The sequence below is a fragment of the Pholis gunnellus genome, assembly GCF_910591455.1.
Source record: "Pholis gunnellus genome assembly, chromosome: 4".
Lineage (NCBI taxonomy): Eukaryota > Metazoa > Chordata > Actinopteri > Perciformes > Pholidae > Pholis > Pholis gunnellus.
In genome coordinates, this window is record NC_136530.1 from 23,007,154 (window position 1) to 23,024,595 (window position 17,442).

Here is a 17,442-nt window from a genome sequence, read left to right on the forward strand (position 1 = left end):
GTTCGTCCGTACGTCTGCCCGGTGTGCTCCAAGTGCTTCACGAAGTCGTCCAACTTGGCCGAGCACGAGGCCATTCACAGCGGAGCGCGGCCCCATAAGTGCGCCGAGTGCGGCGTGGCCTTTGCCATGGCCTCCCGCCTCGTGCGTCACCAGTACGTCCACAGTAAAGAGAAACCCCACGACTGCACGGGCTGCAGCAAGAGCTTTAGCCACCTGGCCACGTTGAAGCTTCACCAGGAGCAGACGTGCGCCGGGAGGATCTTTGTCTGCGTGGAGTGCGACAAGTCTTTCCAGTGCGCCACGAAGCTCGCTCAGCATGTGCTGAACCACAGGGACCCACCAATGTCTGAATCACTTTAAAGACAGGTGCAACCACATTGGATCCATTCAAAGTCACAGGGTACCAGTTGTATTTATGTTATGGTATGTATGTAGGATTATTGTGCCTTGTTAAGTTGTCACCCACACACCCTCTGTCCCCGCGGTGGTGGGCTCCCATGGGAACGTAGAGGGGTATAAATTGCCACCAGCATGGACACCGGAGCTGACAGAGTAATGATGTGACGTGAAAGCGGTTACAAGGGCAATCGGACCCTTTTTAAAAGTGAGGATAGATATGTTAGTAGTTATTTATAATTAGTTCATACTAATCTCACAACGTTGCCCCTCTGCATGTAGCAAATGCAGGCAGCTTATTATGATGAACCTGTGCTGTGGTAGCAAGCCTGGGTTTCTCTGAATCTGGTGGCTAAGGTTGGGACATACGGACTCAATTCAAGCAGGATATGGCGGCTGAGCATTGCATTTCAGAAGGCCCATCACTTCCTCATGCTGAGTGTACGGCTACACAGAGATTCGTATACCCAACTTTAGCATCAGTTGTCAGCCCATCAGGGCCTGTCATACACATACAACTAGCAGCTTTATCAATATTGACTTATTCTCAGGTGCAGGCTGTTTTTAATTGTCTGGTGAGTAGCACGTTTTTTGGACGCACGCGCAGCAATAGCTGCAACAGATGTGCCCCAACATAAGCCAGTCATACCTCCTGAGACACATTGCTGTGACCACGTTAATACATTTCAGGGAAGTTAGCCAATCAAGTCTGTCATTGCTTTCTTGAATGACGGTCATATTCAGTCTGCGAGTACAGCTAGTTCCATGCAGGAGATCCTTTAAATGTGTTAAGTATACATTTCAGTGTGCATGCAAGGCCAGGTGTAAAGCTGTGGCTCTTTTTAAACATATTGCCGTGCACAACATGTTTGGTTTGTGCAAGAGTCTTTCAACCGTGAGCATGTAGGAGCTCTACCTCTAGTGGATGAAAGGGAAACATCATTGCACACCGTATGAAATTATGTCTGAAGATTCATCTTAATAAACGTTTTATTAACCAAATGGTCATTTCAAAATAATGTCATCAGCTTTTATTTTTGTTGTACTAATGATAATGTTTTATCTCTGAGGAATCATTTAAAACAACATCACATGTATGCAACAAGAAAGTAAAAACAGACACCGGTGAATGACTTGATGAGAAATCACAGTTTTGGAATCGGCCTGTAACTCTAGTCAGAATTCCACTATCGGGAGAGATTCTCCGGATGCCACTTGAAAGGGTCTTTCATAAATGCGTTGATGCTCCGACACATTATTTGGCAGGCGGCGACCGTCGACTTGCCAGGGTGGCCCAGCTACACTTGGCTACTGCCGACTAATCGTAAAAGGAGGCCCCGTTTGGAATCCCAGATTTTTCTTGGCAAGATACCTTTATTCAATATGGCAATAAGGCAAAATTGCTTCGATAAAGTTGTAATTAATCCATTGCATGTGCTGGTACAGAGATACAAAAAAAAGCAAAGACAAATACTGTAATACATACTGTACAGCACAAAGCCATGTGACAGAAGTCAAAATTAAAAAAGGTGACGCAATAATAGCATATATTACTGTGTTTTATATACATCTTAAGGAGCCGACATTGGCTTTGTCATACCATAGACATTTATATGATAGTGCTATTATTAAAGCTTGTTGAAGGCGTTGCAAGTATCAGCGCATAAGCAGTTTAATCCAATAAGGGAATACTGGCTGGCTGTGCAGTGGGTGTATAGGGCATGTTGGGTGCTTGCCTGGCACAGGTCTTTCCCAATCCCCCCACACACCCACCACCCCTCCTCCTCCTCTCGCACCACATGGTATCATCCATCTTGGCAGCATCACAACTCAATGTCTTATATACAGTATAATTCACTTTACAGAAGGTTAACATAATCAGATAACGTTCACACTGTGCAATCATTTGCCTTGTAAAGTCAGGCTTACTCTGCTCGGATGGCTTCTGTGAGGCTAATAAACGACCACAGCATCGGATCACATTTCAGTTCGCACCTCATTTATGTTTGAATGTGTTTTTAATTGTTGAACAATTGTGTTTAAGTGGCGTGGACAGACATCGGATCATAAAAAGATGATGGATGGATCATAAATATAATATAAATTGAGCCAATTCCCCTGCAGCACGTGGCGTGGCAGTTAGCTAGGTGGTCAGTAGCTGGCATCGGCAGTCCTGGTCAAATCTCTTGTACATAAATGGTTATTGAGGTCAATTAAGATATCCCTTCCCGCAAATAAGTCCTGCATCCACTGGTAATTTCCCCCGCTGTCAGCTATTAGAGAGCACATTCACTCGTTGCAATATGAGTCACTGTGCCAGTCCATCCAGAGTATTTCTGTATCTAATATGCACCATGATGGTGAGCAAGGCTGGGGGGGGTTGAAAGCATATCCTTTAATAAGAAATGCGTGAGGGGTGGGGATAGGGGCAAATATAATGAATATTATAGGTGTTCATCCAAGCTCAGGTGCAGCTCTGATGAGACATAAAGGCACTGTGAATGGCAGGTGGTCTGATATCCCCACATCCTACAAACACAAGTAGCTTCATTTACCTGTGATACAGGCTAGTGGTCTGGACAGGGCTTCTACCCCAGCTGCTGGCCTAGGGAAGGAAACATGACTATTTATAGAAAACTATCACATTTGCATAGCTTAATGTAGGTAAAATGTCACGCATATCATGACTGCATTTTAGCCCAAATACGAAATTGGACACGCTGGTCAGTAACTGTGTTAATGGCAGCGACACAGCAGGAACACAGCTCCTCTAGTCAGTGACCTCAGAAATCCCACATGACATTTGAAGAATGAGGAACTCGGCAACATATTCATAACTTAGTCACTCTAAAAAAAAAGACAGGAAAAAAGGGATTCGACACTGACAATGAAAACTAAATAATTTCATAATTCACCAGCTTTCCTTGAAAAGGGGTTGATCCCAGCAGAGGAAGGCTGAGATGGAAACATGGCAGGCGGGGGAGGAGGAGAGAAGCCAGCAGTCGGTGGTAGCTGCTGAGAAAACATACAAAAATATACATTTTATATCGCCAATTGAAACTGAGCAGTATAATGTTTATTTATTCGACTCTTACCATCTGAGCCGGGCTTCTCTGCTCTGAACTCTCCTTGTGAAGATCATTGGGTTTCGACTTGAACCAACCACTAAACCATCCGGCTTTGGTGCTCTGCATTAAACACAGAGAGAATGAGACCCGTGTCCAACAAATGGCACACTGTCACCTGTGGTTCAACAGGTCTAACCCACCTGTTTAGGAGGTTCGCTGGTCTGCTCGGAGCCTTCTGAACCTTGCTGGCCGCTCTGCTGGAATTGCCCCTGCCGACTGACGTTGACATCAAGCATCTGAACCCCCATCTTCAGAGGAAATACAAACACGCAGCCAGGTCGCTTTTTGGAAAAATTTAACAACACTAAAAAGGGTTCAAATCTTGAAACACAGTTGGAAAACATTGACACAAATCCAGGAAAAGATCACATATGTAACATCTAACCAGGAGGGTGCCATCTTTGTGTTTTTTATCTGTAAGAATGCTACAAAGATTACTCACTGTGCCTGCTCCAGAGGACGACCACGCCCCTGCAGAAGAAATCACAAACATCACACACAAGCCGACTCCCCACAGCCCATAGTACATATCTGAATGCAGAGAGGAATGATCTCGCATTAGATTCTCACCCTCTGCTGCTGATGGCTGGTAACTCAGAGGACAATGTGGTGAGGCAGCTCTGACTTCAGCACTATCTGTGTTATGATAACTGAAGGCTTGGCCTGCAGTCACTGCGGGCGCTGGAGGAGCGTAAACCAACGGTACTGGCATCGGAGAATTGGCATGCGGCCTAGACAAGCAACAGGGAGAGGACAGTGACATAATGCCCATCAGCAATGGGTGTCGTTGACAGACGTGGATAAGGCATGTTGCTGCACATCTCGTACCAGTCCTGAGCTCTGTTATCGTCCCACGACAACACGTTCATTTCCTCAGTGATTCCTTCAACTTGATGCTCAAGGTTTGCTTGGTCCCCAGTGCCTCTGTAATAAAGGAGTTCTGGCTCTGGACTCTGGATGTCACGGTTTAGGTCATCCAAGTGAGATTCTGTAAGAATGATCAAAATCAACATTTTGAAGTCTCCTTTGAGTATTCATTAGTAGATATACAAGAAAGCATGGTGCAACAGACACTGCTCTCGAATGGGAAACAGGCCACACAGCTGCATCATTTGAAGTAATGAGAGGATAAGAAATTACCTAAGGACACTTTGCCACCCTCATGGGCCAAAGCACTTTCCTCAGGGGGTGGCTGGTATGTTTCAGTACAGTCGTAACTCCCCGTCTGAGAAAAATAAGAAATGTAGACACTTATATAGTCTTACTGTAAACAACACAAACAAGAGTTAGCTGCAACAATACTTTGAGCAAAATGCTAATGCTGGCAAACAAACATGCTCACAATGACGATGCTTGCATGCTAATGTTTAGCAGGTGTAATGTTTACCATGTCCACTGACTTAGTTTAGCCTGTTTGCTAACATTTGCTAATGAGCGCTTAACACACAGGACATCTGAGGCTGATGGGAATGTGATTAGTTGTGCAGGTATTCGGTCATAAAACAGTTACATTTTGACCTGATGCTGGCCCGAGATGAAAAGTTAAGGGATCACCAAAGATATTCCAACTCATCCGGAAGGTACCGAATTCAATGGCAATACGTCCAATAATTGTTGAGAAATCTCTCAAAACTATATATATGAACCTGTGTATTATTTGAATAGCTTAGTATTGAATGCATAATAAAGAGGTATGTTTATACATGGCACTAGGCCCAGTTTAATATAAAACACAATTTTATACAATATATCAAGTCGGGGGTCCCTGCTCCATCTCTCTATCAGTTTGGGGGTCCTTGGCCTGAAAAACATTGAAGACCCCTGTGCTAGAGGGGTCAGTGCATCACCAAAGTCATTAGGAAAAATCGGCGGGGAACCATGAATGGTTGAGATATTTCAGTCTGGACCAAAGTGGTGGACTGTTCAATGGTCCAACAGACAGACATTGCCATCTATAGAGCAAAGAAGCTATTGTGGATTAAAAACCAAAGAAAAAACAAAGAAGAAAGCCTTTTTGAAAGCTAAATACATTTTTCAGACACTGAACGACAAAGTAACCCTCACTATTGCTCATTTTGAATGTGGGGTAGTGATTGAATTTGAATAATAATCGTACTAGTACTCGAGCATACACGTGTAACATTAGGGGCAGAAATCGTGTGCAAACACCATATTTCATTATTTTGGACCAAAAGTGGGCTTTTGACCTTGTGGATAACGTTGTTTGTTTGCCTTTACGACGATCAGGGAACCGTAGTGGTGTTTATATTTGTGCCTTAAGGTGGGGTGGGTCAACTTTGAGGGCCCCTGTCTCATGAATTATTGGTCATTCCACACATTCTAACACTCTTATTTAGTTTAACAATAAAGCAGCTAACCAGTTAAGATTCCTGTTGAAACTCAATTTCTGATGTCTCATTTTCATATTTTCCCATAAGATTAGACATTTTTCTGAAATCAAAACCATGACGAAGCACACCTGTAAACTGTGGTGCCTGGCATGCAGCTGTCTCAGCCAGTCGGGTTCCTGCCCGGCTCCGCTAACACCTGCTTCACTGAACTGACCCTCGGAGTTTCTCAGCCTGTCTGACAGCTGCAGGAGAAAGGACGGTCAAACACGTGCAGTACATCCATGTAGAACTCAATTGATACACAATGAATCACTTTGACTACAGTGCTCAAATGCATAAGACATAATGTGTGTGTAGGAGGATGTGTGAATACCTTAACAACCTCTCCAGTCAGCACAAAGAAAGGCTCCCTCTGTCTGAGGATCGCCCGTCCCACCACCTCGCAGTAATGAAAGGCCAGAGATGCAAGGCCGCAGTCCAGCAGTCGACTGGCATACAGGAACTTATACACCTGACCACAACACAGCAATGTTCAGCATCAAATTTGAATAAATATGACTGCAAATGAGAACAATATTATACATTAAGAAAGCAGTGAGATCTGGTGTATATGGGAACTACCTGAAAGGATGGTAGTGAAAGGCATTTGCCCCCAAGTGACTGGCAGTATTCATACAATTCAGTGCACTGAATGGCAAGGTTCGTGGCAAAGTATTCAAAGGATTGCCTGAAGGAGAGGAGAGGACACAGCGAACCAAACACAAGCAAGATCATCTCAGCAAACACAGGAGGTACAACAAACAAAAGATGATTAAAACAACAAGCATTGAAAGACCAGCCTTGCCCACTGGTCATTTCTTCTTATAAAAATGGCAGATAAATGGCGCAGCTCACCTGTGGCTGCTGCCCAGAAGCACCAGTCTCTCTGCCTTCTGCGTGAATACCCCGAAGGGAACGCCGGCCGTCAGGTAGCACACGTGGGCGGCATGTAGAAGGCCTTTGGAGGCTGAGCGGGGAAGAGCAACACACGACAATCAGCTCGTATATCGGTGCAGAGACAACATTTTACAACAAGCAACATTTTAGTCGGTGAGTCCGTACCAAGTGTGTCCCCCATGGTGACGATGGCCTTCTGTTGGACGGCAGGATCTCCCGTCTCGTTGGATAGCATAACAGCCAGATGGGGCCTCCAGTTTCCCCATTTTTCAGTTCCACAGCACTGGGCACAGAGCATAGAGCATATAGCACAATGGCTCTTATTAGCTAATAAATTACAGACTGATGTCTTAACAGTACAATAACAATGCAATTGTGACGATTTGCCCAGAGGTTATGCTCGGGATGTTTTACCATGGATACAACAGGGATTCTCCCAGTCAGCAGGTGGAAGAGGGTCTGGAGGGGATCACTGGCCGTCAGCTGGCCTGTAAACCTGCCAAAAGATCTGTTGGTGTCAATGAACACCTTTAAATCTTATCAGTTAAAGAGCGTCACTGCTGCTACTCTGTAAAGAAGTGATACACCATGCTGATGTCATTCACAAATAATACAGAAATCAGCCTGGCTATCTACCCTCCCCCAGGCATTCCTCTAGTGGCAAGAGCTGCTGCGAAACATTCTGCAGATGCCAAAATAGTCTGTAAAACTGGATTGGGTTACACGAGAAATAGTTCACAGGCACTTTAGTTTAGTGCTACGGTGCAATGATTTATTCTTAAAGTCTATCAGCACACTGAGCTCACAGAAATAGAGAATCATTAGGGATTGATTAATAGAGTTTTCAACTTTTGCCTGATGGACAAATGCATGTTAGAAATACCACTGATAAACAAACTCATCTATTGCCTCATACAAAAATATCAAACTTTTCTTACTTTTCTTTTGGAAGTGTTTACGAAAAGGAAGCCAAGTGTTGAACATGAAGTGTTCCAGAGGTCTAATCTCCTCTTGTTTTCAGAACTGTAATTATCTTCCACAGATTCTAAATGAAGGGAATTATTTTTGGATGCAGGGGTGTGGAAAGCTACGGGACTTATTGGACAGAGCTGAGATGTGCTTCACAAGTCACAAGTATTAAATTTGTCTTCCTCTCTTAGTTCTGACTGCGGCCCGATTGCTGTAGTGCCATCCGTTGATTTTTCTTCATTACTGAATTGTCTTTACATCTGTTCAACACAGCAACATATTGATTGGAGGTGCAATAACATCCATAAAAAACGTCAAATACATTTTTGTACAAAAAAATGGCATGATAATTTTAAATTCCACAAATTAACAGCCACGCTGGCAGCTCTGTTGAGCTATAAAGGCACAGTGGAGCTTCGGGGTAATAGCCAACATCTGCAGGCTAACATGCTCACAATGATGATGCTAACATGCTTCTGTTTAGCTGGTATAATGTTTGCCATGTTCACCGTTTTAGTTAGGAATGTTAGCATGCTAACAATTGCTAATCAGTGCTAAACAGAAGGATGAAAGTGGTGTCAGTTTAGCAATTCTTCGGTCATAAACACAAGTTTCACATCTGATAATGATGAGGCCAGATGTAAAGTCAGAGGATCACCAAAGTTATTACAGTTCATCCAGAGGGAAACACAAATGCCTGTATCACATTTCATGGCAATCCATCCAAGGGCTGTTGAGACATTTGACTTTAAACAACAAATGTCAGCTTCACTGTGGCGGTATAGAAAAGGTCAAAGGGTCACCAAAATCATTAGGAGTCATCCTATGGGGACCATGAATGGAACATATGCCGAAAAATTGCATATCGTCATACTGCACCTCTATGTTTTCTACATCTCTCGTTTTCTACGACTTTTCGAATGATATTGGACCAAATGGATCAAATTCTGACAATACAAAGAGTGATATGAGTAATAAACAAACTGTCTTGACCGTTTATACAGCCGCTCCTTTTCCATTGTGTATGGGGAAAATGCTTTTTGAGCAAGTGTGCGTCATGTGACGAACAATGAATACCCTGAGCAACAACACGGCCCAGCTGCGTTTGTAGGCTTAACTAAAACACACACAATAAACCGAGGATATACTCCTGATACAAATGACAGAAACAGTGTCCACATTTCCTTGTAACCGCAACATATGGAACAAGTTTAAAGCAGACTATAAGTTTCTTGTCAGAGGGAGCATTTCTTCACCAATTAACGCTCGTGTGCAGAGTTGTATAGAGATTTATTGTAGCTGTCGTGTCTCAGTATGGCTTTGCTTTTCTCACCTGTTCAGCACAGTGGTGTAGGACCTGTTGTCCATTTTGCTGGCCAGAAACAGTGCATGCCCCCACAGGCCGCTGCTCATAGCTGACTCCAAGGCCTCCTGGAAACCACATTGTAAAGTGTGAGGGGACAAACGCTCAGATCCCAGCACAGTATGACATCCAAGGCAACTACTATGAAGATGAAACGCAAAGCTTTTTTAAAATGTATTATTTAAAGGTTCTCTATTGATATGCACAGCATTAATAGAGCAGCAAACTATTATTATTGCTATGTAGTGATATAGCGGACTAATGACTACCTGAGCAGATAATGAAGATGATGCATAAATCACACTTAAAGGCGCTCACCCTCCAGTTCCGCCCAGGTAAACACTGTTTGCTCTGTCAGCATGGTTGCCGTTGTTCGCACTGTTAGCGCTTTTAGCGCTGTTAGCGCTGTTAGCTGCAGGCTGCCGGCTCAGCTGACCCCATGTTGTGTCATCATGTGGATTAATTTTTGAGTATATTAGATTTACATCCCACCCTGGAGAGTAAGTGAATTATATTACGGCATTTGGAGTTTCGTTGAGATTACCAGTGGTGATAAGTAACTAAGTACCTGCAGTTAAGTACTACAAGGACAGTCTTGCAGTATCTGTATCTAACTTGAGTATTTCCTTTTTATGCTACTTTGTAAATCTCTACATTTTAAAGAGGGAAACATTGCACATTTTACTCCACTACATTTATTTGACAGCATCACTTTTTCGGATTAGGAATTTACATTAAAAACATACGACAATCCTAAAATACGATGCATTGTTCAAGATTAAACCAGTGGTTCCCAGCCTTAGGCTTGTGACCCCTCAAACAAAAGTAGTGTCTAGTGGGGCTTCCTTGTCTTGGTTCAGATGTCTACTACGGTGGAACTGCTGTATTGTTTACAGTTTACAGCTGCAATCTAAATGATCTTTTTTCTGCAGAATTAGTATGTTGACTTTTGATGCTTCAGGTGCATTTAGCAATGATTCAATTCTTTACTTTTTCCCAAGTAGGATTTTAAAGACAGGACTTTTAATGGAATGGAATATTATTACATTGTGGTATTGGTACTTTTACTTAAGGCAAGGAACTAAATAAATAATAAACATATGATGAATGTATAGAGAGTTAAAAAGGTGGAAAACCTTCTTTCTTCCAGCCAGCAGCAGTTGAGTGTAGCTCTGCAGGGCCTTCTCAGACGTCTCAGAGCTGAAGCTGCTCCAGGTTCCCGTGAGCAGGTCATCTCCTGTGCGAGGTGGTGCTTCAGCAGTCGTACCGTCACCGAAGTCAATGAGTGTGGGAGGGTCTGACTCCCAGCTTCCATCTGAATGTGAGCCCTGCATCAGCAGCTCTGCGATATCCGAGCCAACTATTTGCTGAATCAACGGAAATTTAGAAAAGATTGTATCAGGAAAAAAAAAAAAAACACAAGGATTACTGAGATTTGTTGTTTGATGCTAAGCAAAATATGTCCACATGCAACAACAAGCCATGATCCACGTACTGCATTCTGTCTGCAGAGCAGGATCAGTAGATTCCACAGCAGGGCAGCAGAGCTCTTATCATGCAGCTCGTCAGCGCTCAGGCAGGCGCCTGCCCTCTGGTGGGCAAACTCTATAGCATCTACTTTGTGCAGATCTTCCCTGCAAAAACATGAAAAGCAGAGTACATATAACAGTCAAATATTGAACTTTAAACATAATCTCTTTAAGTCTCACAAGACCAGTAATCATTTTAGATTTGACATTCTGCAAAATATACTCTAATGGCAATACCTGGTTAAGGGCCCTGGGAAGTTTCTCATCTCCTGCTGTTCCTTTGTCTCACCCAGAATTACCTGTGCAGGCATGGAGACACAAATAATCTCTTCTTCAAGAATACAGTACAAAGACAATCTTATAATCTGCATTAACACAGGCTAGTGTTGCACCTACTTCCAGACTGTGGATTTCCAGCTGGCTGACTTTCTCCTGCGTGGACAAGCCTGGCGTGACCCGTATCAGCTGGCCTGCTGGCCCAAAGCTCACGACCACGTGGGGGATCGAGTACTTCAGAGGAGCTGACGTCTGGGGCATTGGCCCGTGCTCTGTGGAGATGTGAAGCACAGAAGAACGCGCGTCACGAAGAACACCGAGCGGAGTGAGAGAGAATCGACTACACAACTCACCTGCGTCAGACGTGTGGACGGATTGTGGGGCGGGCTCGCTGTGCTCGGCTCCGTTGATGTACTGACTCAGCTCGTAGCTGCTGGAGGACAGCCCTGAGTGTTTGGAATGTTCTAACGTCCCCATGTAATAGGAGGACACCTCCTCGTTGTCTCTGGAGGGGTTATCCTCGTAGGGGTTGAGGTAATGCTGGGAGTTGCCTCGGCCTTGGTCATACCTGAAAGAATGAAGGCAACAATATATTGCGTTTACACTGAAATGCATATTCAGTTTGCTACTTTTTATTACTGCTACAACACACAATGATTCACCCTTAAAAGTCATGTTATCAACACTAAGTAGCAGCTCTGTCTTTCCAGCATTAAACCCAATCTAGCACTCGGATGCATTTTATAGTGCAGGAAGCAGCAACAAGCGGTGTCGGTATGTTAAGAGGAAGACCTCAGTCATTGCTGTATACAGCGGTTTATGTCTCACCAAACACACAAGTTCATCAAGGTACCTCTGGACGACTTTGTTTTCTGCAGATTTACATTAAAGCTGTAACTGCTTTTTATCTGTTCTCTCCTGGACAACTGTGGCATACGTCACTCTGGCATCCGTCAGAGCGATCCCCACCTGCTCCAAATAGTGCAGAAAAAGTGCTGTTTGAATAATAACTGGCACGGGAAAAAATAACCATGTTACTCCCGTGCTAGCCAACTTATACTGGCTGCCTGTTGGGTTTGGCATTGGTTTTAAAATTTCACCTGTGGATTTGAAGGCATTATTTGGCCCAAATATATTGCTGATTTGTTGACTTCTTTAGCGCATGCCCCTCCCCCTCTGCAGGTTTTGGGACACTCCTAATGTTTGACTCATCTTAGGGGTCCAGTGTGTACAATGCTTTTTTTCAGGTGCTTTTACAGTGAAATCATATTCCATTCATGCTAATAGCTCCTTCTAAATGCTACATGCTGGCCTTTTAACTCTTCAAAAACCATCATATTACAGAACGTTTTTGTGAATACTTCTCTTTTACCATTGCAGCCCTTCCACCTTCACTTTTAAGATACTTGTTGTCCTCCTTGTGTGTTCAGATTGCATTTTTTTGTTTTTCTATTGCTTCCTTGTGGTTTCTTTGTATTATATACGGTTTTGCCTGTAAAACCATTGTTAAGAACAATATCATACATACATCATACAACAATATCATACAAAAAAAGGGAATCGTTATTTTTATACATAACATTATGAAAAAGAAATGTACAAATGACACTGTATGATTAGAAAAAAACATCTCTGTGGTGCAAAAACACCACAGCAATGAATGCACATCACAAACAATGTTTCCAAAATCTTTCGGCTCACCTGTGCTCGTCAGTGTAGGAGCTCCCTGAGGGCTCATGCGTGTATGTTCTGTCAGGATAAGGGGCCGTTCTCGAGGAGTCCTGGGCCCCCCACAGGCCGGCATCTTAATGGAAACAAGTACCATCTCATCTGTTTTAACCAAAACTAAACCAAGACTAGCGCTGCTAATAAAAGCTTTGTCCTCTCACGGAGTTCTCTTCTGTCACTGTACCTTGTGGTCCGCGTTGTCCCCTATAGTAGTCATGGTCATAGTAACCATAGTTGTCTCTGTAGTCCCAGTGGCTCTGGGGTGGATAGTCATACCCGTGCCTGGAAATAAAGGGTTTCATCAGAGCATACAGTATATTACATTTCTTCCTGGAGATAGCGTAACATTCTGTAAACGCTGATCTACAGAGCGTCCCTCTGACTTTCTTTAACCCTTCTCGTGGTGACAGGTGAGTATCCCAGCATGCACTAAACACCAGGAAGGACAACATGCACTCGACCAAACGGGTTACGCGCTTGAACCTGGATTTGTTGCACCACATCATAACAGAAATCAGCGTGAGATAACACAATGCTCATTTATACTGAGCTCTTTAATCGAACCAATTTCAGAGAGCTGTATGCACAGTCCCATTACTGTACACACCTGGACTGGGGTCTTTGGAGTTCCGGCCGGCCGTAGCCATAAGGATACTGCTGAGCGTTGTGTGGATACTGCTCCGGTCTGGCAGGCGGACTGGTGAAGTGAGCCCTGTAGCGGGCATCCGTCTGAGCCCAGTGCCTGTCCCCCTCTCTGGGGTTCGGCGGTTGGTAGCTGTGGTCTCTGTCCTGCTGAGAATACCTGTAGTAGTCCTCTCTGTCTTTAGTTCTGTGAGAGTGGGGGACTGGGTCGGGCCGGGGGTGACCTCTGTGATCCATGACGAACCCTTCACACAAGATAAGCCTCCCTCGACACCTGAGGTAAGTAGAGCAAAAATCCACGCCGTGAAATGTTGTGTTTAGGCTCTTACTGCCAGATGCAGTCAAAGTACATCCACCACTGCCACATCATGTCACAGGAAACTCACCACAGGAGCTGATAAACAAGTCTGCATGATAACAAGGGGATAAAGTTCACCCATATAACACTGTGTTGATACTGCACAGGAAGCAGTGCTTAAACAAAGGAAACAAACAAACAACTTACCAATGGATACTTTAAAATCAAAATCATACCATTCAGGGTATGAATAATCCTTCATCTCTGTTCTCTTTGCATAGTGTGATCAGTGAGCTGAGAGTAAACAGTGGAGCACGCCCTGAGAAGTTTGACAGCTGCAGCCCCACAGGGCTGGAAAAGAGGAAATCACGTCCATCTCCAGGAACATTCCAAAAGAAAATGCTGTCAGTTCTGTCTGTGTGATGTCCACGTGACTAACCGTGTCCTCGGATTGTAGGTTAAATGTGGCGGGAAGGAAAAAAAACAGTAGAACTTCAAAGTGCTGAGTGTTGCCACGTTGCCGGTAGAGAAGATGCAGCGCACCGCCGAAGTCAGCTATTTGGAGTTGGGGTTGAGCTGGTCTCCGGTCGGTTTTAGGGGTGTTTCCGTGAACGTGGGCGTAGTGAAACTGATTCCTAGTCAGCGCTCACTACTTCGAAGCTGAACGTTTATGTTACATTCCCACCAGAGGCGCTCTAACCACATACTGAGATATGAAAACTCACTGAAGCTCAGGCTACAGTCCATAGCTATTCATCTATTAATATCTCTAAATAAATGAAAAGAATGTGTATTATACTACTGTAACTGTAGAACAGACAAAGATAGATGCCTTACATACATTGTAATTTTTTTTTTAATTGGAATTATGACATGTTAGACGTACAGTACACTATACTCTTATTCTCTGTGCATATCACGATTCTCAGAGCTACTTGACTGACTGAATAATATTTGACATTAACCTTTTTGTTCTTATTGTCCTTAACAATGCAATATTTACTTAACCATACATACTGTCACAAAATCTCCGGAAATATAAGTAATGTTAAGCACAAATAAAGAAGAAAAAAAAATGTTAGCATTTGATATGAACGTGCAATAATAAAATGCAACACTTCTAATGGCTCATTCCTGATGACTTATCTTTGTGTGAACTGGTGCATTAGAGACACTCCAAAGCTGCTATGATTCCCATTTAATAGATATCAAATCAGAGCTATGTAATTATTTTGTGATCGACTGTGGGAAGTAGATTCCCCCCCAGTAGCAATTGCCGGCCACAGCCACAGGGCGTCGCTATACTCACAAAGACAAGCTGCAAATGAACCGTGCCTTTCCACGTGACCAACGGGATCGGTTTATGCAAATGAGCAGCGGGGCCAGTGGATTTTACTACTAGAAACGTTGGACTCACACACAGCCACCGGGCACACGGGGAGCATCTCAGCATACAGAAGGAGTCACTTTTTTTTTGCTCTGGATATTATACAGCACCCACCCGCTCGGATGTGCAATATGACTTTTGAAGAAACCAGTGGAGATAATTCATCAGAAAGGTTAGCTTCCGTTGTTTCACTTTGTGCACCTTTTCTTTGCATTCCTTTGGTTCTAACTTGTTTTTGATGTGAACGTCCCGACTGGACGATATTTTTTTTTTAAACCGTTGCAAAAACCTTTCGCAGGACAGTTTAATTTAAGTGTGTAAAGAGAGGTTTCTCTCATACTGACAGTTCTGCTTGTCATTCAGCGGTATTGTTCTGATATAACGTTACTGTAACGTTAAGGTTAGCTAGTTGACACTGCTAAGGTGTCTCGTGCGTCAAACGAACTAGTTATGCTAACGTCCGTTGTTTAAGCTAGCGCGAACGCTACGTATTCATTATTTCAGTGTTTAAACTGCATTAATGATGCTGACATATTCATATTGTCATGCCTCTACGCGTTTCTGTGTGCGAATATAATTAATGAATAACGTGGGACATGTTTTGTGAAATGACAAGTCAGCTATTAAGTTGTTTTAAGTGTTTCGTGTGTTTTTAATAAACGTATCGACTGTCTGCTTCCTCAGGATGGACTCGGTGGCTAAAGCGCTAGAGGAGGTCCTGAGCTCCGCGTTGCCTCAGGGTTGCACCACCGTTGGCGTCTACGAGGCAGCAAAGTCCCTAAATGCGTAGGTCAACATAAAATAACTACTCTTAACGTCAGCTCAAAGTTAGTAAAAAAAAAACATCTTCGGTAAAAACGTGAGACTTATTTCCTCCCAACTTTTTTTTCTTCCTGTCTTTGCTATTCTAGGGACCCAGACAATGTGGTGTTGTGTCTGCTGGCCACCGACGATGAGGAGGATGTGGCTCTCCAGATTCATTTCACCCTGATCCAGGCTTTCTGCTGCGAGAATGACATCAACATCCTGCGGGTGAGCAACATGCAGCGTCTGGCAGAAATACTGGGAGGAGTGAAAGCTGGAGGGGAGCCCACGGACCAGCACTGCGTTCTAGTTACCGTAAGTGTCGTTACTCATTTCTGTCCTCTACAGTGCTGCTGTGTGTTGCTCACTTCCACCAGACTGGAAAAAAGCCCTCACTGTGTTAGTTTTAGTACACAGTTCATTGCTGATGCTTGCAAGGAGCCGTTGCCTGCATTGGTTTTGCGATCAGAATCAGTTCAGTCTGTTTGCACATTCCACGAATCAGCAGACGTTAACATGCTTTGTCCCTTCTCCTGCAGAATCCCCAGTCGTCGCTGTGGAAGGACCCGGCGCTGAGCAAAGTGACCAGATTCTGCAGAGAAAGCCGCTGTTTGGATCAGTGGGTGCCCGTCATCAACCTGCCCGACCGATGAAACTGCTTGGATTATTAATGTATTGTGTGCATTGGGGGAAAAAGTAACTGCACCAGGCCTGTGTTAATGTCTGTGTTGGACTCCTTTTTGGAAATGCCCCGGAGAGACAGAGAGAGAGCGAGAGAGAGAGACGGGAGGGGCAGAAAAAAAGAACACAAGGAAGCAAAACGTTACAACAATTTACGAGTCAGGGTGAACATGTGAGCCAAGAAAGAGTGACTCAGCAGTCTGGGTTCCAGGATTTCCAATGTATGACTGCGCCTTTCTCTGCCGAGAAAGAAGCCTTCGCAGGAAACTGAGCCTTGTGAGCGGACAAGCACACGTGGTGGTGAGCACAGGCGCAGGACAGCAGACACAGAGTCTCAGTTGACTCCCAAGAACTGGACCATGCTGGAGTGGACCGGTCGGAGCGCTCAGCTTGAAGAATTCCTCATGAAAATTTGACCAAATCCAAGCATTTCTTTTAACAGCACATTTATTTAATTGTATTTAAGACGTGTCACTTTGATATCTCAAAAGGGAAAGTTTTCACAGTTAACTATTATTATTCTAAGGGCAACGCAATGTTTAGACGTGTCCACTAACTGATGTTGTGCATTATTAATTTAAGGAATTATATTTATTGTTCATGGAATTCTGCCTTGTTACGTTGAATGAAATAAACAAACAACAGTTCACAGGGTGTTTATGCCTCCATGATTTCCAAGTACTACAGGTTTAGTGTGCTTGCAGGAAGTCACAGGGTGTCCTGAGGAACAGTGTGTCCCTCTCACACATTAAGAGCTCAACATGCTGCCCTGCTGAGTGAGGATTTTTGTCCTGCAACGTCACCCACTCGGCAGGTTGAAGTATTTACTCCACACATTACTAACCTTTTCGGCAGCCTGCATCTCTTGGACCAAAAGCAAGATGATGTTTTGGTTGTTTTTGGTAGTCTGTTATAATAATTGCCGCCTTTTTACACGAGTGCAGATTCAAACAT

General features: G+C 43.9%; 2 protein-coding genes across 3 annotated transcripts; one reads left to right on the forward strand and one right to left on the reverse strand.

The window, feature by feature from the left end:
* Positions 1-1,526: 1,526 nt before the first annotated feature.
* On the reverse strand, positions 1,527-13,555 carry sec16b (SEC16 homolog B, endoplasmic reticulum export factor; the record flags this gene model as incomplete). 2 transcript variants are annotated; one of them, XM_079157537.1, is made up of 23 exons in its annotated part: positions 1,527-3,001; positions 3,312-3,408; positions 3,492-3,584; positions 3,665-3,772; positions 3,967-3,995; positions 4,095-4,255; positions 4,353-4,512; positions 4,665-4,749; positions 6,004-6,117; positions 6,249-6,386; positions 6,497-6,602; positions 6,770-6,881; positions 6,977-7,094; positions 7,226-7,307; positions 9,114-9,211; positions 10,280-10,510; positions 10,639-10,777; positions 10,910-10,971; positions 11,069-11,220; positions 11,302-11,516; positions 12,650-12,752; positions 12,861-12,958; positions 13,284-13,555. In XM_079157537.1, the coding sequence occupies 23 exons, from the start codon at positions 13,553-13,555 to the stop codon at positions 2,985-2,987; spliced, it is 2,790 nt and encodes a 929-aa protein (XP_079013663.1). In that variant the 3' UTR covers positions 1,527-2,984. The 2 variants fall into 2 exon arrangements, with proteins under 2 accessions (XP_079013663.1, XP_079013662.1); XM_079157536.1 differs by having other exon boundaries at positions 3,312-3,411.
* Positions 13,556-15,050: 1,495 nt separating this feature from the next.
* Positions 15,051-17,114, forward strand: gadd45ab (growth arrest and DNA-damage-inducible, alpha, b). The gene is made up of 4 exons (XM_079158583.1): positions 15,051-15,175; positions 15,688-15,789; positions 15,915-16,122; positions 16,347-17,114. The coding sequence occupies exons 1-4, from the start codon at positions 15,126-15,128 to the stop codon at positions 16,458-16,460; spliced, it is 474 nt and encodes a 157-aa protein (XP_079014709.1). The 5' UTR covers positions 15,051-15,125; the 3' UTR covers positions 16,461-17,114.
* The last annotated feature ends 328 nt before the right edge of the window (positions 17,115-17,442 follow it).

Bases quoted from the DNA above. Each gene is read 5' to 3' on its own strand.
- gadd45ab (XM_079158583.1), top strand. From the start codon at position 15,126: ATGTGCAATATGACTTTTGAAGAAACCAGTGGAGATAATTCATCAGAA. The intron at 15,790-15,914 runs GTAGGTCAACAT...TTGCTATTCTAG, and splicing joins GCAGCAAAGTCCCTAAATGC to GGACCCAGACAATGTGGTGT. The intron at 16,123-16,346 runs GTAAGTGTCGTT...CTTCTCCTGCAG, and splicing joins AGCACTGCGTTCTAGTTACC to AATCCCCAGTCGTCGCTGTG.